This window comes from Chroicocephalus ridibundus, chromosome 21 (genome assembly GCF_963924245.1).
Source record: "Chroicocephalus ridibundus chromosome 21, bChrRid1.1, whole genome shotgun sequence".
NCBI lineage: Eukaryota > Metazoa > Chordata > Aves > Charadriiformes > Laridae > Chroicocephalus > Chroicocephalus ridibundus.
In genome coordinates this window covers 3,875,401-3,897,807 of record NC_086304.1, presented here as the reverse complement: position 1 = coordinate 3,897,807, position 22,407 = coordinate 3,875,401, and the positions used below count along the sequence as shown (strand labels likewise).

Here is a 22,407-nt window from a genome sequence, read left to right as displayed (position 1 = left end):
CAGGGCGAGGGATGTGGCTCGGGGGGGGTCCCGTGGGAATGGCGGTGCCATGGCACGGTACAGAGCTGCTCCATCTCCCGGGTGGAAACCCGCCAGGGCTGCCATGTTATAAATACACCATGATTAAAGGGGAAGGCTCGGGCAGTACCAACCCCCTAATTAATTTGGATTAATTAATTTTCACAAAGCCCACTATTAATAGGGATGATGTCAGCAGGCGGCTGACTCACAACTCTCACTTGCTGCGGGTCGAGCCCGGCCCCGGGTCCGCAAGAGCCACTGGATGGCAGGCCGGGACGAGCCACCACGCCGGGGCATGGCAGGACGCGCGCGGGGCGCGTGTCCCCGTCTGTAGTGCCACCCTGTCCCTGCAGGGATGCGTTTGGGGGTGAGACCTGCCCCGCACGCTCAGAAAGCTGCGGGGGATGCTCGAGCCCCGCGGGATGCTCAGTCCCGGCGGGTGCTGGAGCAAACCCGCTCCGTCCTCCCGTGGCCCCGTGGTCCCATCCTGCTCCCCACCGTGGCATCCCCGCGGAGGCTGGGGAAGGTTCGAGTGCTGGATTTGGTCCGTTGCCCGCATGGGGAGGGAGGAGAGGAGGAGGACGGGAGGACGGAGGGACGGCTCGGGCGGTGTCTGCCTGTGCGTCCGTCCGGTTACAGCAGGAAACCCAACACCGTGGCATTGGGGGACAAAGCGCTGCGCTCTCCCCTCCTGCGGCGCAGGGTATAAAACCTCCCCGGGGGGGGGGGAACGCGACCCGCCTGCAGCTCTCTGCCCGCTGGCGAGGGGGGTAAGTAGGGGATTGCTGCCTGCAGCCCTGGCCCCACCATGGCCACCCGCTCTCCGGCGCTCGCAGGATGAGAGCAGCGCTGGGGGACCCCCACCATGCCCCCATCCCTTTCCTGATGTCCCCTCCCACCCCCATCCTGGCTGCCATTTGTTGCCGAATGGCAGCGGCATCACCAAAAGGCTCTGCCCCCCCCCGGCTGAAGCCCTGGGTCTCCAGGGAGCCGAGGGGCAACCCCCAGCGCTGAGCTGAGACCCTGCAGACTCACTGCGCCCCAGGCTGGGGAAGGGGAGACGTCCCTTTTCCCGGAATCGCCTCGCTGGGACGTCCCTCCGCCTCCCACCCTCTCTCGGTTCCTCTCCCTGCAGCCCCCGGGGCCACTGCCGTACCCTGGCCCCATGGCCACGGGCGAGCTGACTGAGCTGGAGACAGCCATCGAGAAGATCGTCACCGTCTTCTTCACCTACGTGGGGAAGGAGGGCAAGAAGGGCACGCTGACGGCTGGCGAGTTCAAGGAGCTGGTCCAGCTCCAGCTGCCCAACCTGATGAAGGTGAGGCGAGCGCATGTGGGGCAGCGGTGTCCCCCTGATCTTGGGGGGCTGCTCCCGGTACCCGGGGATTTGCAAACGGGAGTGAGCAGCAGCTCCCCCTCCCGCCCCGCCATCCCCATCCCGCTCGCTGGGGTCCGGGATGTGGCTGAGCCCCCCTCTCTGTCCCCCCCGCAGGATGTCCCCTCCCTGGAGGAGAAGATGAGCGAGCTGGACGTCAACAACGACGAGGAGCTGAAGTTCGGGGAGTACTGGCGGCTCATCGGGGAGCTGGCGAAGGCCGTGCGGCGGGAGAAAGCGGGGAAGAAGTGATGGGGGTCGGGGGGAGACTTGGCCGATGCCGAGCTAATAAAAGAGGTTTCCCTGAGCCTGAGCATCGCTCCTGTCCTTAGCTGGGGGGGAAGTCCCGATTTGGGGTGTCCATCTCCTCCGCCGCCTGGATCTGCTCGTGGCTCGGAGCTCGGGGAAACCTGGGATGGACGGGGCCATTCCCAAATTGCCCTTGTGCCCGCTCTGGCTTCCTGCTGGGCTGTGTGGCCCTGATGGGTGTCAGGGATGTGGCTGGCAGCGGGGTGGGGCTCGGAGCGTCTCCGGCAGCGATGCCGTGGTGGCCACCACCACTGGGCCATCAACGCCCATCCTCTCTGGGGACTTGGGTGACATGTAGGGGGGGTCATGCGTCTGCTGGCACAGCGTGTCCCCGGCTCAGCGACCCTAACTGAGCTCCCATTCCCAGCGTTCAGCTCCCAAATCCCAGCACCTCTGAGAAAAGGTGGAATCCCCACCGCAGGGCAACACATCCCAGAGCTGGTGGGTGCTCGGTGCCCGATTTGGCTGTTCCCACGCGGTGCCGGGCGGCTGTGCCGTGCTGGGCTCAGATGATGGAGCCATCCCTGTGGCCGGGAAGGAGGCGTTTCCCTGGCCCCACGCTGGCCCTGGGCCAGGCTCCGGAATGAGACGCCCTTGCACCACACCGCAGCTGGCGGCGCGCGGGGAGCTCCCACTCACACCTCCCCGCCGTATAAAACCCCGGTGCGCCGCAGCCCGCCCAGACCCAGGAGAGCCCGTGGAGCAGGTAAGTGGCCCATCCGCCACCACGGGATGGGGTGGGGGGGGGGCCGTGCCCAGGGGTCCCGCCACCCCTCCACATCACCCCCCCCTCCACTTTTTGCTCCCACGCTCGGCTTTGCCACGACTTGCCGCTGGGGCAGGGATGTTCCTGCCGCCGGGACGTGTCCCAGCAGCTCACCGCATCCCGGGGCTCCTTCCTCGCCCTGCACTCGGTCCTGGCTCTAAAGGAGGGGAAACTCCCCCACCACCACAATCCGAGACCTGAGCTTGGCTTTCTTCCCCCACCAGCTCCCCCAGACCTCATCGCAGAGGACAACCCCGCCGCCGCTGCCACCGAGGACCTCCGGACCCCGCGAGGAGCAGCATGGGCCAGTGCAACTGCCGCAAGAAGCGCAAGGTCCATGAGCGACGCCGTGGCACCGGGAGGGCTGGGACCCCCCCCTCAGCGGGGGCGCAGGGCGCAGGGGGCACCCCGCGCCGTCCCACCCCTGGGAGCAGAGCCCTGGGCGCGGGGTGACTCAGAGCAGCACGGCCGGGCCAGCCCCATCCTGGAGCCAGGCTCCAGCCGAGGAGCTGGGGGGATATTTCAGGGTTTGGCGCAGACTTGGAGCCACTTGAAAGCTCGGGGAACCAGGCGGCTTTCTCCGGCTCCCCTGGACTCACCTTTGGGAGCTGCGCTCGCTCCTCGCAACCTCTCCAAGGATGCCCAACGGCAGAAAGTCTCCTGTTTTCCTCGGCTTTCAAACAGGGGATGCCCACCCTGCGTCCCTTTGCACCCACGGAGGATTTGGCCCCGGCTGGCTGAGCCAGGGCGCGGGGCTGAGGCTCCGAAGATGGCTGGGTTCTTCCTAATGGGCATCGCCTGTTGTGGTTTCACGGTGTTTCGTGGGGAAACCGCAGATGCTGAGTGAATCACCGTTTCCCTTCAAACGCAGCCTCGGCTAATTAGCGCCAGCGGCCGGGCGCGTGGGTCAGGCCGGTCTCTGCCCCCCACCTTGCCGGGGAAGGGGTCTGCGCCCTGATGGCGGGGGGAGAAGGGCTCCTGCTGCTGCCCAGCCCCATCCCGGCAGGCGCTTGAGTTGTCCTGGGCACTGACTCATGCCGCCATCCGCCACTTGTGCAAAGGAGAGGAAGAACCAGTCCGGACGGCCGCGGCGGCCCCCGTGCGCCGTGGGTGTAGCGCCTGGAGACGCCAGGGTGGCTAAGCCCCTCTGGCCCCGGGCAGGGAGAAGCCCGGGCAAGCAGTGACAGGGGGGGTGACATGCCTGCGGGGAGGGGTTGTCGCGTCGAGACGGAGGGGGATGACAGCTCTGGGGGGTGCCGAACCAGGCAGAGCATCTATGGAGGGATGCAACGGCTGGGCGGAGGGTTCTTGCATCTGTAGAGGGGTCTCACGCCTGTGTGGTGGGGTCTCACATCTGTAGAGGGGGTCTCACATCTGTATGGTGGGGTCTCACATCTGTAGGGAGAGGTCTCACGTTGATAAGGGGGTTTATCACGTCATTGCGGAGGGGCTGAACATCTGCAGAGAGCACTGGTGCGTCTTCTCGGGGGGTGGCCTGTCTATTCAGGGGCTTGTCCTGTCCCTCTGGGGGGTGTCCTGTCCCTCTGGGGGGTGTCCCGTCCCTCTGAGGGGTGTCCTGTCCCTCCGGGGAGGTGTCCCACCGGTGCTCACCCTCTCTCCTCCTGCCGCGCAGGACTGCCAGGAGCTCACTGACGTGGAACGGGCCATCGAGACTGTCATCAACCAGTTCCACTGCTACGCGGTGAAGGGGCAGAAGGAGTACCTGACGCCCAACGAGATGCAGGAGCTGGTGGTGCAGAAGCTGCCCCACCTGGGAAAGGTGAGGGGTGGGCAGGGGGAGACAGGGTGGGCACGGGCTGCCCGTGGGACCCCACAGCCCCATCACCCCCATGCTTTTTCTGCCCCCTCTGCAGTGCGTTGGGCCGCTGGAAGAGAAGATCGAATGCATGGGCAACCCTGACGAGGCCAAGCTGGAGTTCGGAGAGTACTGGGACATGATGGGGGACGCGGCCAAGGGCTGCCGGAGGAAGTAGAGGGTGGCGGGGGACGGGAAGGCGCCCGAGGCCTCAGGCTCTGCACCGAGAAGCGCGAGAGGCTGCTGGTCCTGGCGGGATGCGCCTGGGAAAACGCAGCGTTGCTCCCGCCGGGGCTCATCTCCTCCCCGTGTCCCTGGCCGGGGCGGGGGGATCCCCCTGCCCGGCTCCGTCCCTGCCCTCTCCCAGCTCTCCTTCCCATCAGGAAACCTCCCTTCCCACCCCCAGCTCCGGCCCGCGCCGCGGCGGGAGGGAGGTGGCAAGGGGGTTCCTGGCCCTGGCTCCGGAGCCACCTTTCTCCGTCCTTCGCTCCAGAGCCTTTACCCCCGGGGTTGTCCCACCTCCGGTGCCCAAAACCCTCCAGTTGCAGGTCCCCCAGCCCCGGAGCATCGCAGCCAGAGGGACTCGGCTCCTTTCCCCCCAAAGCCCTTGGATGTGCGGGCTTGTCCCCCGACCCTACGCCTTGCCACCCGATGGGAGCCCCTTTGTCACAGTCCTGCCTTGTGCTCCGAGCACCTTCAGGGACATCCCAGGCTCCAGCACTGACGTCCCTGTGCGTGGCCTGGGTGTATTCCCTGCACTTCCCCCGGTGCGGGAACCGTGGTGCCCCGCGCCTGCCCGGGTTTTTGGGGTGCTGTGCCGGGGTGTGCTGCCTGCACAGTGCTCCCCCGCCTGCCCCCTCGCCAGGGATGCTGGCCCCCAGCTGGCGGCTGGGCTCGGGGCTGGGACGGTGGCGGGTTGTAATTGGCTTGCATCACTTGCAACCATTTTTGTATAAATTAATAAAGGAAAACACTGGAAAAAGGAAAACTAAACCCAGCCGGGATGGGGTGACCTCATTTGTCCTTGGTGGGAGAGGGAAAGGAGTGGGGCCGGGGGGGACAGGGCTGCAGCGATGGGGGCTCTGAGCATCGCTGGGTGGTGTGGTCCCGCTCGCCCCAGCGCAGAGCACCAGGGTGCAAGGGATGTGGTGGGTGTGCGAGGGGCGCTGCGGGCATGCGAGGGATGCTGTTGTGGGCATGCAAGAGATGCTGTGGGGGTGCAAGGGATGCTGCAGATGTTCAAGGGACGCTGCAGATGTGCAAGGGATGCTGCAGGTGTGTGAGGGATGCTGTTGTGGGCACGCAGGGGATGCTGCAGATGTGCAAGGGATGCTGCGGGCATGCACGGTGCCGTGAGTGTGCGCGGGCACTGTGATGGCCATGGTGCTGCGGGTGTGTGTGTCACCACAGGTGTGCGCGGGCACTGAGGGTGCTCACGGGGCTGCCCTCATGCCCATTGCAGGGGTGGCTTGTGCTCGGTGGTCCCTACTGAGGGGACCCCACAAGCAGAGCCGGGGCTGTGTCTCCGGAGCAGGCACCCCGAGGGCTCTGTGGTGCCATGCGGCCCCGCTCTGGGCTGGAGGGAGCGCAGGGGAGACCCCGAAATCTCAGTCTCAGAAAGCCCCGGGAACCGCGAGGGCAGCAGCGAGGTCCCACCTGTGCCAGGTGAGCGGGGGATTTCTGTCTAATTACAGCAAATTGGGAAACTGTAAGTGCCACAAAGCGGTGGCTCGCTGGGATGGAACAATTAGCTCAGGCACCGAGCGCACAGAGAATGAAGAAATGGGCTTGAGAGGGTGCAGGGCACTCGCGGAGCCTGGTTGTCCCAACTGTTTTCTGCCATCCGGGCTCTGTGTCCCGGGGGAGCCTGTGGGCAGCCCTGGAGGCGCGATGGGCACCCCAAAAAGGGAGAGGGTGTGGGCACCTCAGCAGCACCTGCCTCACCTTGCGAGGAAAACAATAAATAAATAGATGAACCAAACCGAACCGAACCAAACCAAACCAAACCAAACCCCCGAGAAATATGATGAAACTGGGCTGGGGCGGCGGGTCCTCCCTGCCGCGGCGGCAGCACCGACACCGCGGCTCGGCCACAGGCCACCCTCCGTCTCCTCTCACCTTGGGGTGGATTTCACAACGAGAATGACTATTTATTGTTCCTGCCTTGGAAATAAATACATGGAAATTAAGCAGAAAGGTGTGGCGTGCATTTAATTAGAGGCAGGAAATGTGTCAAATGGTTGGGGTGATGGAGGGGAGGAAAGGGGAGCCAGGGCTCCCGGATCCTCGTCCCAGCGCCGGGGCTGGGAATGTGCCGTGGGAGTGGGGACTCCTGGCTCCTCTTTCTGGTTTGGTGACCGGCTCCCCGGCGTGACGGTGCGCTGTCGGGAGGGCGGCAATTCCATCCTCCTGAGCCACCCTCCGTAAGTATCTGTTGTAACTGGAAAGCCCTCGGAGGTGGCAGGAACAGCTCAGCCCATGACGGGGCGGTGGGTGCCCCTTGGTGAGTCAGCGAGTGCCGAGCGCGGGGACACGGCACCACGCTGATGGAAACGCCAAAATATGGATTTGTCCATGGCGAGGTGGCCACTGCGTGAAGGAGAGGTGGCCCCAGGGCACCCATCACAGTGGTCACCAAAGACCCCCAAAAAGCCAGGGCTCAGCATCCCCTCCACCAAAGGGTCCCGTGGGGCAGAGCTTGTCCACGAGAAGCCAAAATGCTCCCGACCCTTCAGACCTGGAGCTGGTGGGAATCCGGGGGGAGACCAACCCCATCGGGGTGATCAAAATGGCTGGGAAGTGTCTTGTGATGGGTTTGGATGGGACGTGGCTGCTCCGAGCACACGCACACGCCCTGGATGCCTTGTAAAAATAAGGGCCTGGATGCGGTTGTGACATCTGCCAGGCACAGGAGGGTAATGAAAGCCCGTGATTCAGAGGTGAGCTGTTTGCCTGCAGGGTCGGGGAGGGATTCCCACCCTCCTGGGATGTTGCATCAACGACATCGGCGCATCTCGGCCGAGAATGGGTTTGCTTCCTCCCAACCGAGATTAGGAAGAAGCCGGTGGAGAGCCGGGATGACACATGGCATTTTTTTTCCGGGATGGGAGTCCCAAAGGTCCTCTGAGCAGGTGGCTCCTACCTGTAATGTATCACCTCCTACTTTGCATCCCGAAATATGCAGCTCCCAATAATGCCCGTATCTAATCTTGGCATCAAATCGCTGCGCCACGGCTCTGCTAGACATACAGGGGTACAATTTGCTGGGAAAATTAATTACGGATGTGACTTTACCAGCACAGCTACCATCCGAGAAGAGCCTTATCTGTCCCAGTGCATCTAGAGATGGCTGAGCTGGGTACGGCACTGCTTGGAGCCGGGGCTTGTGCTTCCAGGGCCCCAGAGACACGCACCAGCCCTTTTCGCCCCTGAAAACAAGTGGGTTTAGTTCAAATAAATGATGCCCCCCATAACCGAGGGTCTTCGGTGGGTGTGTGGGGTGGTTTGGAGGAAGGGTGGCTGGTGGGGACACGCCATGGGATGGAGGAGCCGGGCTTCTGGCTGGTGCCCGGCTGGGTGGCGGTGGGTTTGCAAACCCTGGGAGCAGACCCTTCCAGGCAGTGGGGTCTCTTTGGGGTGGTCCCCAAACACCGGCCGTCACCCCACGGCCACGGCCAGGCACCCAGCAGCCCCCGGCAGGGAGCCGGAGCCCGCTGCTCGCACCGACCCGTCAGGGTGTTGCAATCCCAGGGAGCCATTTCCCAGGTGAGTCCCGGCCCGGGAACGCCCTACGAACGTCAGGGAGGGGCGGGAGCCTCTTTAAAAGCCGGGCTGGGCCCGTCGGTATGGGTGCAAGGTGAGGAGAGAGCGGGCGTGATCGGCTCCCACTGCCCGGGCTGCCAAACCGGCGACAGACGGACACAGCAGGACCCCCCGGACGGAGCCAGGTGAGGCTCCGGGCCGGGGATGGGAAAGGCGACGTGGGCACCCTTGGGGTGGAATATCCAAGCAGGAGCAGCCCTGGGACGTGCCGCTGCAGGTTGGGTGGTGGAAAACCCCCGAGCCCTTCGGCAGCACCGCGCGTGTGGGGCCGCGGCGGAGGGGACCCGACGGATGCTGGGGGGACACCGGGAGGAGCTGGGATGGGGGGCAGGTGGTCCGGTGTGGGGCTTGGCAGCATCCATCCACCTCCACTGCATTCGTCGCCCTACGCTGCCTATGGAAAGCCCGGCACATGGGGTTGCTGGTGGGGTCTGGACACTGGAAAAGGGGCACGTCACCCCGGTTTTGACCCCCCAGAGCTGTGCCCGACTGTGGGTCCTGGCTCTGGGCACCGCGCTCGAGGGAGGAGGTGGAGCGGCGAAGGAAGAGGGGGCACCGCGGCGGCGGGAATGGAGCAGCCAACGAGCCCCGTCCTGCCTGTCCCGCCCCGCCGGCGCCCGGCCGTGCTGCCGTCCCCGCGTCCCACCACTGTGGTGATGTCCCAGTGCCCCAGGCCGGCCCTGGGGGGCACGTGGCGGGGCTGGGGCCGCGCTGTCCCGGATGGGCCGGTGCCATGAGTCAGCAGCGAGGCCGCAGCCACGACACCCCGAGGATGGGCTGGGCACCGGTGGCGGGGGGGGACTGGCGACACCAGGGTGGGGTCTGCAAGTGGGGACCCCGGTTGGGTGCAGGGGGTCGGTGCTTTTGCACCCTTTTTTTTTGGCAATTAATGGCCCAGGAGGAAGAAGGGCCGGAGCCGGAGGTTTGCAGTGAGTGGCTCTTGCGGGGCCGTGCCGGGGTGACCGCCCTGGTGGCCACCAGGGATGGTCCCTGGTCCTGGGATGGGGTGGCCCTGCGGTGGTCCAGCGAAGGCTCCCGTGAGGACAAGGAGGGCTTGGGAGGGCAGGGATGAGCGCGGGGAGCCCGGGGCTGAGCCTCCTGTCTCCTGTCACCGCCCTGATGTGCCGCCGTCCTTGGCCTAGGGCTGAGTTTGGGGAGGATCAGCGCAAAGAGAGAGGGGCCCTGAGCCAAGTCTGGGGCGCGGGGCAGGTCCTGCCGGCTCCCTGGAGCCACCGGGCTGCAGACACCCTCCTGGGCGATGTCCCCAGAGCAGGGGGACAGTGTTGGGCCACCCCTCTGGGCTCCAAACACGCCTCCCCATTGGCTTCCCCCAAGACCCGTGTGGCCATGGCTGCCGTGCCGGTCGGTGTTGCACCGCGGGCTGGTGTAAATCAGCACGGCTCCACAATGGGGAGCACCACGCTCCAGGAAAGGGCCAAGGCAGGACAAGGTGACTCAGTTTCCGTCCTTTCCTGCCTGCATCCTGCCCGGGATGTGGACGCTGGACCCCGTGACGGGGACCATCCTGTTGGCTCCGTCCATAAGAGAAGGAGCTTCCCGGCTTGGGGCGGCCTCGGGACGGCGGAGCGAGGAAGAGGGACCCCGGACATCGAGCAGACAGGCAGGATTGGACCCTGGGGAACAGGGGCACCCGCGCTGGACCCATGGTGGGGCTCGGGCAGGACCAGACCTGCCCTGCCGGGGTGTTCCCAGAGCCGTGAAGCAAGAGGAGGGGCCGGCCAGTAATTCCTGCCCTCGTCCCGCCGTGGCTCCCAGCCCCATTCCTCCCTAATGAGCCCTGGGAACCGTCGGCCGTGGCCCTGGCGCTGCGGAGCCCCGCGGCCCCTGCGCCATAATTGCTGCCCCGTCCCACGCACGGGGGTGGCCGCCCCGGGGGGACAGGTGGGGCGGCTGGCGTGGGGTTGGGTGCCGCCCCGTGGCACGGGGGAATTTTTTAGGGTGATCCTGGATAGCGCGGGGAGACCAGCACCCCTTTTGGCTTTCCATGGAAGCTGCTTTTTGCCTGACCTGGGGGCTCGTGGCGACCCCCATTCGTGCCCTGAGCGATGGCAGCGCAATGGCACGCCGCCTGCCCTTCCGCCCCGTGTCCTCCAGCGCGCAGAGGGTCCCCATCCCTGACCCCCCGCCTCCCCGCAGGTGACGGTGGGCAGCCATGGCAGAATGCACGGAGCTGGAATGGGCCGTCCAGGTGCTGGTGAACAACTTCGACAAGTACTCGAGCCGCCGCTGCTGCTGCAAGAAGCCGCGGCGCATCAGCAAGAAGGATTTCCGCAAGATGCTGAGCTGTGAGCTCAACCACATGCTGACGGTGAGGCCGGGGACGCGCGGGGGGCCGGGGCACCGGCTCCTCACCCTTCACGGGGTGTCCCGTCCCCTTCCTCCATGAAAGCACCCCTCTTCCCCCCGCCTTGCCCCGGTGTGAGCGGCTCCGCTCTCTCCCCCAGGACACCGGGAACCGTCGGGCGGCCGACAAGCTCATCTGCGACCTGGATGAGAACAAAGACGGGCGCATCAGCTTCGAGGAGTACTGGACCTTGATAGGTGGCATCGCCAGCCCCATCGCCCAAATCATCCGCCAGCAGGAGCTGAGCGTCAAGCTCACCAAGTAGCTGCCTGCATCGGGATCAGACCCCCCTTCCCCCAGGGCTCCGTTTCCACCCCCCCCGGGCTCAACCCCTGCTTCTCCGCGGCTCCCCGCTTCTCGCCTCTCCCACTGCCGAGCCCTGCCCCGAGCCCCGGTTTGCCCCGGGACACCCGGGTCTCCCGTGGCTTTGCCGCCCGAGCCACGCCAGGGTGCAATCAGGGCGAGAAGACCCCCCTGGGTGGGAGCTGGGGGGTGGGAAGCCATCACAGCCTTGGCCGGGGGGGAGGGTTCCTCCTTGCCCCACACCGTGCCATCCCTGCTCTTTCACAAGCCCTGTCCTTGCTGGGCTGCTGGGCAAGAAGCAAAGGGAGAGGCTTCCCCTCATCTAGGACATGAATTCTGTCCGTTCTCAGACCTCTGGGGCATGGCCCCACCGGCAGAAACCCCGTCACGACCGGGACCCCCCGTCCCCTTGGAGCTCCCCCTCAAAGTTAGGGGTCTTTTTGGGCCAAGGCTGCCTTTCCCCCCTGCCCAAGCTGGTGAAGGGTCTCGCCCTGCCTGGTGCTCTGGTCCTTGGGGCTCGGGGAGCAGCGCGGTCCCGGCCGAGCCAACACCACCGTGGTTATTTATTGCAGCAATAAAGTTCGGAGGAGTGACGCTGAGGCTCTGCTTTCCCTGGGGGGTGTGGGGGGGGTGTGTGTGTGTGTGCCCCCGCAGCACCAAGGGGATGTGGGGGCCTGAGGGAGGGGGCCTGTCCTGTCCCCCATCACCCAGGGATGGTGATACCGCCCAGGGCTGGGCTCCCTGGGGCTGATGGAGCCACCACGAGGTGTCAGCAGACACCGTGGCCTCCCGGCACCCCGCCGGCCCCGCAGCACCCCGAGCTGCTGCCTGGGGCGCAGGGTGCGGTGGCTGCTGCTGCCGCCGCCGCACGTCCCGGGGGACCCTCTCCACGTCCCCCCCGAGCAGCCCGGGATGACACCCCCGCACCCATGCACCGCAAGGACGCGGCCACCCCGACACTGGGGCGTCTCGGGGGACCCCTATTCCCGTATCTCGGCGCGTTGCCCCACCCGGGATGGGAGAAAAGCTCCGTGTCCCGGCGTGTGGCGGGTCACCCCGGGCTGGCACCGCTCGCTGGGGACCGTGCCACCACCCTGCTCGCGGGGCCCTGTGATGCCCACGGTGCTGGCCGGCAGCCCTGCTGAATAACGGGGATTTTCCACTGGGAGGGGACTGGATTTTCCACGAGGTGCCCCCCCCGTGACCCCCCACTCCCGCAACAGGGCGGTTGCCACCACCTTGGAGCTGGGACCCCCATCCCCTTCCAGCCCGGCCCCCCCGGCTTTGCTGACCCCACTGCTGCCCATCCCAATGCTGGCTCCTGCCTGTCCCCCTGCCCACGCAGCACCGGGGGTCCCGGGGGAGCTGGGGGTGCCCCTGCGGGAGGCGTTGGCAGCCGGGCAGGGCTGCGGCTGACTCAGGGGGGAGGAATCCCTCCCGGGCGAGGGCAGGGCGCGTGACTCACCCCCCTGCGCATGGGGCTCGGCGGGGAGCGGCACCCGGACGCTCGCACGGGATCCCGGCGATCCGGTGGGATCCAGGGTAGACTCTTGGGAGGGGTTCTCTCCAGGCGGGACCCTCAGGGTGGGGGGCAACCAGCCCCCAGCCTCTCATTTCTAGATGCAGATCGGTTGCCGTGCAGGGAAAAAAATGCAGGATATCCCATCCCTGGAGGTGTTGGAGGCCAGGTTGGGCTTGGAGCAACCTGGGCTGGCGGGAGGTGTCCCTGCCTGGGGCCGGGGGGGGGAACGGGATGAGCTTTATGGTCCCTTCCAACCCAAACCCTTTCATGATTCCATGATCCCCCACCTCACGCATTTCCCTGCAGCCCCCGCGCCCGTCCCAACCACGTTATTCCCTACCCCGGAGCTGCTCGGAGCAAACGTGGGTGCAGGGGGAAGCCGTTGCGGGGGGGCACGGGAGGGGCTGCTGCAGGGCAGCAGCGTGCAGGGGACCGGAGAGAGCGCTGCACGGGCATCGGTGTGAGCAGGGGGGGGTTTCTATGCCCCCGCTCCTCCTGGAGACCCCCCTGGACACTCTGCACCACCCCATACGGCAGGCAGGGAGGGGGGGCAGCAGGGGTTGCAATGGGGATGGGGCTGCCGGCCCCAGTTTAGGGAGCTCAACCCCCCCGCTCCTGCCCTCGCGTCCCCACCGGGAGCAGCCCCAGGCACCCAGCTGGCCCAGCCCTGGCGGCACACCAGCCTCCAAGTCCCACCTGGAGCCAAGATTTGCTAGATTTTGGAAAAGCGCCCCAGATACGTTCCCCCACGGTCCCTCTCCAGCCACCATATCTCTGGGAGAAGGAAGGCACGTATCCTAGGATCCCAGAATGTGTTGGGTTGGAAGGGACCTTTAAAGGCCATCCAGTCCAACCCCCCTGCAGTCAGCAGGGACATCTTTAACCAGAGCAGGTTGCTCAGAGCCTCCGCATCCTGTATCCTCTGTGGTCACCGGAGACGGAGAGGTTGGCTGTCTTTGAGGTGCTGGAGGCCAGGCCAACTGGAGCTTCTCCAGACAAGGATTTCCCTGACCCCCTCCTCCAAACCAAACAGGCTCTCGCGGGTGGGTGGCAAAGTGAACATCGCTGGGGGTTTGCAGGGAAAAGCCGCGTGCCCTCCCCCGGGAGCAGCCCCCTGCCAGGATGGCCACCGCCCTGGAACAAGCCCTGGCCTCCAGCATTGCCACCTTCCACGAGTGCCCAGGGAAGGAGCATGACTGACGTGTACCAGCTGAGCAAGGGCGAGCTGCCCAGCTTCATGGGGGTGAGCGCGGGGACACCCAGGACTGAGCCCCACCAGCATCCTCACGTCTCTTCCCACCACTGGGGCAGATGTGGGGTCCAGGGAAGGGCTCGTTCCTCCCTGGAACAGGGTCCTCCCACTTGCCGAAACCACCCATCGGGGTTGATGCCTACCCGTGCCACGGCCGTCCTTGACCCCGCTGGTGCTCCATGCCAGGAACAGCCGGATGAGCGCAGCTTCTGGGTGCTGCTGAAGGACCTGGAGGACAAGGACGACATGACGGACTCCAAGGAGCACGTGGTCCTCCTGGGCTGCCTCAGCACGCTCTGTGATGACTTCTGCACTATGGCTTATGGCCCCACCAGCCAGCATCGAGTCCTAGCCCATGGCTCGAATAAAACTTCTGTCACCTCCCCAGCCCCGCTGCGGAGCCTGTTCCTTTGCACTGGGGCCACTGGGATGGGAGAACTTGGGACCATCTGCCTTGGGGGTTCCTGGGCCACCCAGAAAGCTGGCGGTGTGGGGGACAGTGCAGTGACAGCTTAGGGGGGGACCTGGGCTAGTGACCAACTTCCTACAGGAGCCCCAAGGGATGTCCCAGCCCTTCCGCCCATCCTTCGGCTGGTCCCTCGGCCCCCAGACTCCCCAGTAGGGCCGGCACCTCCTCCCAGTAGCACCCGAACCCACTCACTCCCCGCTAATGGGATCACACAGCTCGTTAGGCAAAAATGAGGTGCGGGCGAAACCACCCCGGCGGAGCTGCTGGGAAAGCCTGGGGGCACGGGGCACGCTGGGCAGTGCCACCCCACCGGGGCTATAAATGCCCATCGCACAGTGGCCGCGGCACCCCGGCTCCTGCTTGCCCTGCGCCCGCTCCGGTGAGTCCCCGCTCCCCGTCCTCCTCCTGCATCCCTCCTCCCGCGGCTTCGCTCTCCAGCCACAATTCCCCCCGCAGTCGCTGCACCCCAAAACGCCTCCCGGAGAGGCATCGCGGACCGATTTGGGCAAAGTAAAGGGGGACACACGGGACTCCCGTTGCCACCCCTGACCCCATCCCCGGCGCTCTGCCCTCCAGGTGCGCAAGAAGCTGGCGATGGCGTGTCCCCTGGAGCAGGCGCTGGCCGTGATGGTCTCCACCTTCCACAAGTACTCGGGGAAGGAAGGGGACAAGTACAAGCTCAGCAAGGCAGAGCTCAAGGAGCTGCTGAACAAGGAGCTGCCCGTCTTCGGGAGCGTAAGTGGCCCTGGGGACACATCCCTCGCGGGTGGCCAGGGAGGAGAGATGTGGTGGTGGCAGGAGCAAACCAGCCTGGGGTCTTGCCACGTAGCAGGGTAAAAACAAAACGGGGTGAGCCAGGGTGGTCTCGGAATTTGCCCCAAAACACGCCCGGTTTTGGGCACGCTGGGACCTCCTGCTCCCGGCCAAGCTGTGGGGAGGAGGAGGGACGAAGCCAGGAGGACCTGAGCCATCAGCGTGCTCAGAGCCAAAGGAAACTTGGCTTTCTTACACCCACAGAGATATTTTGATTGGCAAAGAAAATGGCGCTCCTGCTTCAACTTTTTTTAAGCCTTCTTTTTTTTTTTTTTAACCCCCGCTTCCCCTTCTGGCCTATAGTTTAAACTGGGAGGAGACTTTTTTTTTTTTTTTTTTACCCAAACTTCCTCCTGACGGAGAGGCTGTAGCCGTGCCAGCACGCCCCGGGTCACGCGAAAGCCACCTGCGTTTCCAAAGGCCACCTCCTTCCAAAAGGCGAAGAGAAAACCCTCCTTGCAGGCAGGGGGAGGGAATCCCAGGCTTTTACATCCCTCCTCGCACGCAGCGGGGCCGGATGGAGAAGCCCCGCGCCCCCAAAACCCCTTGCCCCCACCGTCCTCTCCCCCTTCTTTCGCAGAAGCAAATGGACGAGGTGGAGTTCAAGAGGCTCATGAACGACCTGGACCACAACAAGGACAGCGAGGTGGACTTCAAGGAGTACGCCTGCTTCCTGGCCTGCATCGCCATGGGCTTCAACGAGTTCTTCAAGGACGGCCCCGCCAAGCAGCCCCGCAAGAAGTGATCCCCCCCCCCAAAACCCTGCCCCCGGCGCCGCCGCGGGGCTCTCAATAAAAGCTTTGCCAAAGCCCGGGTTGTGCATCAGCAGGTTTTTGTATGCCGTAGGTGTCGCGGGCGGCCGGGTGACTCACGCCTCCCTCCAGCTCCGTGGGATTTTCCATGGTGCGACTCAGCCCCAGCAGGCATTTTATTTTTTTATATATATATTTTTTTTTTTTTTTCTGCAGAGAAGCCAGAGCAAAACAGCTCAGCTGCCGCCTCCAAGCAACACACTTGGGCACCCCCCCCGAACCCCGTCTTTGATGGCTTGGGGAAGGGTCCGGCGCGCATTTAGCTCAAAACCGATGAGATTCCCTGAGCCCAGCTCGGCTCGGAGGCCGGCACAAGGGCAAGGAGTTGGGTTTGGGGAGAGAAAGCCGGTCCGGAGGAACGGGCCAGCCAAGATGCGAGTCCGTGCAAAGCCCAAAAGCCAGAGCATGTCCCAAATTCCCGCAGAGAAGAACCGTTTCTGGAGGAGACCCTTCGCCCCCCCCCCGGATGCGGATGAGCCCTGCACTGGAGAGGGTCAACCTGAGCCCCCCACTTTTACCACCGAGCCGTGGGGCCGCAGATAAATGGCGTTTTCCTGAGCGCGTCAGCCTGTGATAGCAGCTGGGAAACGCGGGGCTCCCCCCACCCCCCGCCACCTCCCCAAAGCCACCACGGCTCCTGGCGGGTCCGGGCAGGTCCAAGGAGGTGATGCAGCTGCTCTCCAGCTTCTCCCAGCGGCCACAAAACCCCAGAGAAACCCCCCCAGATTCAAAAAAAAAAAAAAAGCCCTTACAAAGCCTTGGTGTCATTGCACGGCAGGGCAGACCCCATCCCCGAGCGCCCCAAGTCCTCCCTGAGCCCCCCAAGTCCTTCCAGCATCTCCAAACTTTGCTCTACCCCTTCCCAGGGTCTTTATAAAGAGCCCCCAGGAGCTTCTGCCCCCTCCCAGTAATTTACACCAATTTGCACTCGCTAACGGGGGACACGAGGTTCAGGCTTGGGGGTGGGTTTTTTTGGTTGTGGTTTTTTTTTTTTTTTTTCCAAAAATGGTCCTTAAAGAAACCCCCATGACCCGGAGAGGTGCTGTTTCGCATCCCGCTGGGGCTTCGGAGCACACCGGAGCTGGCGGCGGCGCTTCATCCCCTCTTTTTGGTCACTCTGGTCCCCGTCAGTGGCGGGTGCCTTTGTCCCGGGGGGGCTCGGGGACAACTCGGGGGGGGGGGTTTGTCATCCCTCGCACCAGGGTGAGGGACAGCATGGGGTTGCAAACTGCTGGCTCCTGGCTTCCCCCCCCCCCCGGCCCCGGCAACTCCTGGACACGTGCCCGGGACACGCAGACACCAAAACAGCGCTCCGTTACACAACGGGGCATTGTGACGCGCCGCCCTCGCAGCTAGGAAACAGATCGCTCGGAGTCGAGTTAAAAACAGAAAAAAAATAAAAGAACCCCACAAAAAAAAAAAAACCCTCACCCAAAGCCCAGCACAAAACCAAAACCGGGGACGAAGGCCGCTGGGGGTTGTGCGGCTCCAAACATCCCCAGGGATCCTGCCAAGAGCATCCCGCCCTGCACCGCCATCGCCTGCCCTCGCTGCCCCCCTTGTCCCTCAGGGTTGTCCCGTCCCCCCCCCACCCCTGGGTGATCCCCATCCAGCCCCCAGGGACACTTTTCGCTCTTTCTAACCCAAACCAGCCCCCTGGCAGGGCAGGAACCGGGCGATGTCGGGGGGGCCGGGGCTGCTCCCAGGGTTTCCTCTCTTCCTTCGCCAGCCAATGTCGGGATGGGCGCGGGCGCCTTCCCACCGGAGCAGCGAGGGAGGTGGCCCAGGCGGGGCTATAAATGCCGGGGCTTGACGCCGGCTTCGCCTCCCGCCCTGCCCGTCCTCCGCTGGTTCCTCTGATTTCTTGGTGAGTTGGATTTTTTTTTCCCTGCGACGCTCTGCTCCCCCCGGCCCCGCTGGCCCTCCAGATGCTCTCCAGATGTTGCCCACGGCGCGGCTGCACCGTCGTCCCCCCCCGCCCCCCGCTGGAGGCCTGGAATGAGGGGTCCCGCTGCAGCGAGCTGAGCTCTGAGGTGGCATTTCACCTCGGGGGTGCCCTTTCCCTGCCCCGAGGGGGCTGCTCCCTCTCCCCCCCAGTATTCTCCCCTCCGGCATGGCTTTTGTGGAGGTTGCTCAGCACCGGTGTTAGACGACAACGCCCAGCCCGGCTGTGGGTGAAATTAGGGAACAAACGGTGATGCATCCGTGTGCGTGCCTGGGAGCGGGGCTCTGGAGCTGCCCGCGTGGTCTGGGAGGCTGGGGGAGACCATGGTGGGTGTCCGGGGACGCCAAGCTCCGTTCTCACCCCCGTGTGCCTCCAGACTCGCTGGCATCCCCCATGGCGTGTCCCCTGGAGCAGGCGCTGGCCGTGATGGTGGCCACCTTCCACAAGTACTCGGGCAAGGAGGGGGACAAGTACAAGCTCAGCAAGACGGAGCTCAAGGAGCTGCTCATGAAGGAGCTGCCCAGCTTCAGCGTAAGTGCGGGTCAGGGGGTGCCACCTCCCACGGGCAACGCTGGGACTCGGGGATGTAGCCCTTGATGCTAAACTCCATTTTAACACCCCCCAAATCTTGCCGCCGGGCAGGGTCAAACCAGTGAGGCCAGCCTGCAGCAGCTCATGTCCCACCTGGACTGCAACAGCGACAGCGAGGTGGATTTCCAAGAGTACGTGACCTTCCTGGCCTGCATGGCCATGATGTGCAACGACTTCTTCCAGGACTGCCCCGACAAGATGCCGCGCAGAAAGTGAGCAGGGGGCACCAACCCCCTCCCCTCCCCAGGCTGCATCACCTTCCTGATGCTCTGTCAATAAAGGTTATTTTAAAGAAAATCTTCCGCCTGCTTTGCGACGGGGGTTTCTCGCCCCGGAGGCTGGGGTTGGGGAAGACGCCGTTTCCCTTCCGTGGGCGCGTTGCAGGTACCGGGTGAGGAGGGGAGAGCAAGGGCGCGTCCGAGATGGAGTTTGCTCTGTCGCAGCAGCCTGAGCCCTCGTAAACCGCCAGCGGGGCTGGTCCCCACCGGCCACGTTGGTGTGAGTCACCGGCTGGCAGCACCCTGCCCCGCGGCCCCAAGAACTGCTCCGGCTACGGCAGGGCAGGAGCTTTCGCAGGCATTAATGCCTCCGGCCAATGCCATGATAACAATAAACAGCTCTTCTTTTTTTTTTTTTTTTTTTTTAAACCGTAATTATTAAGCTTGCACGGGCTCAGCATCTGTCCCCCCCCTACCTGCTGCCCCGCGGGGCAGGACTGGCCGCGTTGGGGAGTCACCCGGGACCCTTGTCCTCTCCCCACCCTGGGTGAATCCTGGGGTTTCGGTCACGTTCCTGCCCGGGGTGGGGTTGTGGCGTGCAGAGGAGTGACGTCCCCCCTGCAGCCAGCCAGGCCCCCCCGGGCCGCCGCCGTGGGAGGACTCGGCCCGTGGCTATAAACGTGAGGAGCTGCGTAGCCACAGCCCTCCCTTCCCCGCACCGCAGCCCGCCCTGCTCTCCTCTGTAAGTCGCCATTGCCTCCCTTCCCCCTGCCCCCACCCCCCGAACCTCTGCGGCCAACCCGGGCTTGCGTGTCGAGCTGCAGATGTGCAGCATCCCCCTTCCAGATGTGGATGTCCCCCCCCGCCATCCCACCCCCGGGAGCCGGACCTTCGTCAGGCGGTTGAGCTCTGCTCCCGGAGGCGCTGGCGAGCGGAGATGCCGTGAAGGCTTTGCTTCGTCCAGCCCAAACTTTGTGTCCCCCCACACTCCCCCCGCACCAGGATGTCCCCTCCGCCAGCCCTGGGGCTGCGTGCGGAGGTGGCCGGGTGACACGTCTGTGCCCCGTGAGTCCCCCTGCAGCCACCCGCCCCAGCTGGCGCAACGCCCCGGGGGTGAAGTGAGGGTGGGGGTGCTCGGGAGCCCCCCCCCCAGCTCGGGGCCGGAGCCAGGGGGGCTTCACTGAGCGAGCAGGAGGGTGGCAGAGCATCCCTGGGGGGAGAGGGAGCCACGCGCCGGGGGTCCCCGCTCCAAGGCCGGACCAGCTCCCGGCCGCTCGCTGAGCTCCCCTCCACCACCTCCCCCTCCTCTGGCACCGGACCCGGAACATCACGATGATGAGGAAATTAATTTCGAGGAGAATGTCACCTTCCTGGGGACCCTGGCCACGACCGATGGCCACACTCTGAGGCAATGCAAAATTCCTGAGCCAGCCAGAGGGATGAGGGGCCGCGAGGGCCCTTTGGGGTCCTTCTGTAAGGACCTTTTTTGTAAATTTTTTAGTCATTTCCTCCTGTAAAGTTTTGTTGCTGTGCGCATGGCTATTTTTGAACTTTAAATAAATTAAAACCTCATGGATAGCACTGGTTTTTTCCCTTGCTGCGGGGTGGGGTGGCAGGGACTCGGAGAGGGGCTGCACCCCCGGTGCTCCGGTCCCCGCACATGGATCCCGTTGGGTGCTGGGGAGGCTCTGCCCATCCTCCCGCCCGGGGATCCCACCTGGGCACCGCACCCTTGGCTTCGCAAGGGCTGGTTTGACAGGAGACGGGGGTGGAAGCTCATCCCCTCACTCCCCCAAATGGAGGGCGCAGGGCTTGTCCCACGCACCCCCGCTGCCGAGATCCAGCGCTCACTTGAGCATCAACATCAGGAAAAAAAAAAAAAAAAAAAAAAAAAATCCATCCCTACAGGCTCAGTGAAACACTCGAGAGTGCAACGGCACCGCACTTGCATCCCGGAGGCAGGTGAAAGGGACCCCCCCTACAAGCCCTTGGCCCTTTTTGTGCCCGACCTGCGAACGTTTGAAGCTGGCGCGATGCTGTTCACAGTCGTCCCAGCCCGCGTCCATCCACACCCCGCCACGGTGCCCTCGGGGCTGCACGGGCTCCATCCCTGCGGCACCAGCCCTCCCAGCCCCACGGCCGCACTTGGCCACGGAGCAGATGCCAACACCCCACCGCAGCTCCTGCACCGCAGCGTGGGCTGCCAGGGCATGGCCGCCGTGCCCCGAGGCAGGGCATGTGCCAGGAGCTTGCCGGCATGTGGCTTCCATGGCAGGTTGGGCAGCAAACGGCAGCGTGAGGTCCCACGGCGCACGCCTGCCCCTTCTTGCCTGCCCCACAGTGCATGCGTGTCTCCTCCCGCACCTGCCTTCGCGCCTCCCCACGTGTGTCCCACCACATCTGGCACCCCGTGTCTCGCTGCGCAGCCTGGGGAGGACGTGCCCATCTCCCTCCGTATTGGGTTTGCGTGGCAAGGTTGTGGTAGCCGTGGGCTACAGGGGTGGCTTCTGTGAGAAGCTGACGGAAGCTTCCCCCATGTCTGACAGAGCCAATGCCAGCCGGCTCCAAGACGGACCTGCCGCTGGCCAAGGCTGAGCCCATCAGCGGCAGCAGTGGTAGCATCTTTGTCATAACATTTAAGAAGAGGAAAAAAACCCTGTGCAACTGCAGGCAAAGAGAGGAGTGAGAATATATGAGAGGAGCAGCTCTGCAGGCACCAAGGGCAGTGGAGGGGAGGGGGAGGAGATGCTCCAGGCACCAGAGCAGATATTCCCCTCTACCCCATGGTGAGGCAGGTTGTCCCCCTGCAGCCCATGGAGGTCCGTGGTGGAGCAGACATCCACCCAGAGGCCATGGAGGTCCGTGGTGGAGCAGACATCCACCCAGAGGCCGTGGAGGTCCATGGTGGAGCAGACATCCACCCACAGCCCATGGAGGTCATGGTGGAGCAGGGGGATGCCCGAAGGAGGCTGTGACCCCATGGGAAGCCCGCACTGGAGCGGGATCCTAGCAGGACCTGTGGCCCCGTGGATAGAGGGGCGCATGCTGGAGCAGGTTTGCTGGCAGGACTTGCGACCCCGCCATGGTGGAGCAGTCAGTTCCTGAAGGACTGCATCCCATGGAAGAGACCCACGCTGGAGCAGCTGGTGAAGAACTGCAGCCTCTGGGAAGGACCCATGTTGGAGAAGTTAATGAAGAACTGTCTCCCACGGGAGAGATCCCACGCTGGAGCAGAAGAAGAGTGTGAGGAGTCCTCCCATGAGGAGGAAGAAGCAACAGAGACAAGGTGTGATGAACCAACCACAACCCCCATTCCCCATACCCTTCGATTCCCTGTCCCCCTGTGCCACCCAGAGGTAGAAAAATCAGTAGCGAAGTTGAGCCTGGGGAGAAGGGAGGGGTGGGGGAAGGTGTTTTTAAGATCAGGTTTTATTTCTCATTATCCTGCTCTGACTTGATTGGTAATAAATTTAACTTCCCCAAGTCGAGTCTGTTTTGCCTGTGACAGTACTTGCTGAGTGATCTCCCTGTCCACATCTGGACCTGTGAACCTTTCATTGTATTTTCTCTCCCCCGTCAAGGTGAGGAGGGGAGTGATGGAGTGGCTTTGGTGGGCACCAGGCATCCAGCCAGGGTCAACCCACCACACCCTCTGTCATACAACCCGTCCCTTTGTTTCACTCTTTTGCAATTCAGGCTTTTTCTGGCACCAGTTCCTCATGCTCCTGGATCGGGAGGCTGATGGGAAGATGTTTCATCACCGCTGTCCTTCCCGTCTCCTAAAAGCCTTAATGGATACCATGGGCTTTTTGCTGTGCCAGTCCCACCAAGCATGGATTTGGGGTGAAGGGCTTGGGCATCCTCGGGCACGGGCTCCTCACCAGCCCTCCCAAGAGTCTTTCCCCCAGGATACTCAAGGTTTATCAGCCCGTGCCAGGCACTGGGAACGCCATGGGGTGTCCCACAAGTGGCAGCATCCCCACGACACCAGGAACAGCCAGCGATTGC

General features: G+C 64.3%; 5 protein-coding genes across 10 annotated transcripts; all 5 read left to right on the top strand.

Moving 5' to 3' along the window:
- The first annotated feature begins 587 nt into the window (after positions 1–587).
- Positions 588–1,648, top strand: S100A13 (S100 calcium binding protein A13). The gene is made up of 3 exons (XM_063357107.1): positions 588–791; positions 1,157–1,339; positions 1,514–1,648. The coding sequence occupies exons 2-3, from the start codon at positions 1,187–1,189 to the stop codon at positions 1,646–1,648; spliced, it is 288 nt and encodes a 95-aa protein (XP_063213177.1). The 5' UTR covers positions 588–791; positions 1,157–1,186.
- Positions 1,648–5,197, top strand: S100A14 (S100 calcium binding protein A14). 2 transcript variants are annotated; one of them, XM_063357109.1, is made up of 4 exons: positions 1,648–2,411; positions 2,696–2,804; positions 4,105–4,251; positions 4,346–5,197. In XM_063357109.1, exons 2-4 carry the CDS (start codon positions 2,772–2,774, stop codon positions 4,463–4,465), a joined length of 300 nt encoding a protein of 99 aa, XP_063213179.1. In that variant the 5' UTR covers positions 1,648–2,411; positions 2,696–2,771; the 3' UTR covers positions 4,466–5,197. The 2 variants fall into 2 exon arrangements, with proteins under 2 accessions (XP_063213179.1, XP_063213178.1); XM_063357108.1 differs by having other exon boundaries at positions 1,648–2,804.
- Positions 5,198–8,118: 2,921 nt separating this feature from the next.
- Positions 8,119–11,356, top strand: S100A16 (S100 calcium binding protein A16). 4 transcript variants are annotated; one of them, XM_063357184.1, is made up of 3 exons: positions 8,119–8,234; positions 10,267–10,438; positions 10,575–11,356. In XM_063357184.1, exons 2-3 carry the CDS (start codon positions 10,283–10,285, stop codon positions 10,737–10,739), a joined length of 321 nt encoding a protein of 106 aa, XP_063213254.1. In that variant the 5' UTR covers positions 8,119–8,234; positions 10,267–10,282; the 3' UTR covers positions 10,740–11,356. The 4 variants fall into 4 exon arrangements, with proteins under 4 accessions (XP_063213254.1, XP_063213255.1, XP_063213256.1 ...); XM_063357185.1 differs by lacking the exon at positions 8,119–8,234 and adding an exon at positions 9,606–9,730; XM_063357186.1 differs by lacking the exon at positions 8,119–8,234 and adding an exon at positions 9,662–9,776.
- A 3,258-nt stretch (positions 11,357–14,614) lies between these two features.
- On the top strand, positions 14,615–15,578 carry LOC134525835 (protein S100-A4-like). 2 transcript variants are annotated; one of them, XM_063357097.1, is made up of 2 exons: positions 14,615–14,755; positions 15,417–15,578. In XM_063357097.1, exons 1-2 carry the CDS (start codon positions 14,615–14,617, stop codon positions 15,576–15,578), a joined length of 303 nt encoding a protein of 100 aa, XP_063213167.1. The 2 variants fall into 2 exon arrangements, with proteins under 2 accessions (XP_063213167.1, XP_063213166.1); XM_063357096.1 differs by having other exon boundaries at positions 15,414–15,578.
- Positions 15,579–17,354: 1,776 nt separating this feature from the next.
- LOC134525836 (protein S100-A4-like) lies at positions 17,355–18,472 on the top strand. The gene is made up of 3 exons (XM_063357098.1): positions 17,355–17,512; positions 17,967–18,121; positions 18,233–18,472. The coding sequence occupies exons 2-3, from the start codon at positions 17,984–17,986 to the stop codon at positions 18,395–18,397; spliced, it is 303 nt and encodes a 100-aa protein (XP_063213168.1). The 5' UTR covers positions 17,355–17,512; positions 17,967–17,983; the 3' UTR covers positions 18,398–18,472.
- Positions 18,473–22,407: the final 3,935 nt, after the last annotated feature.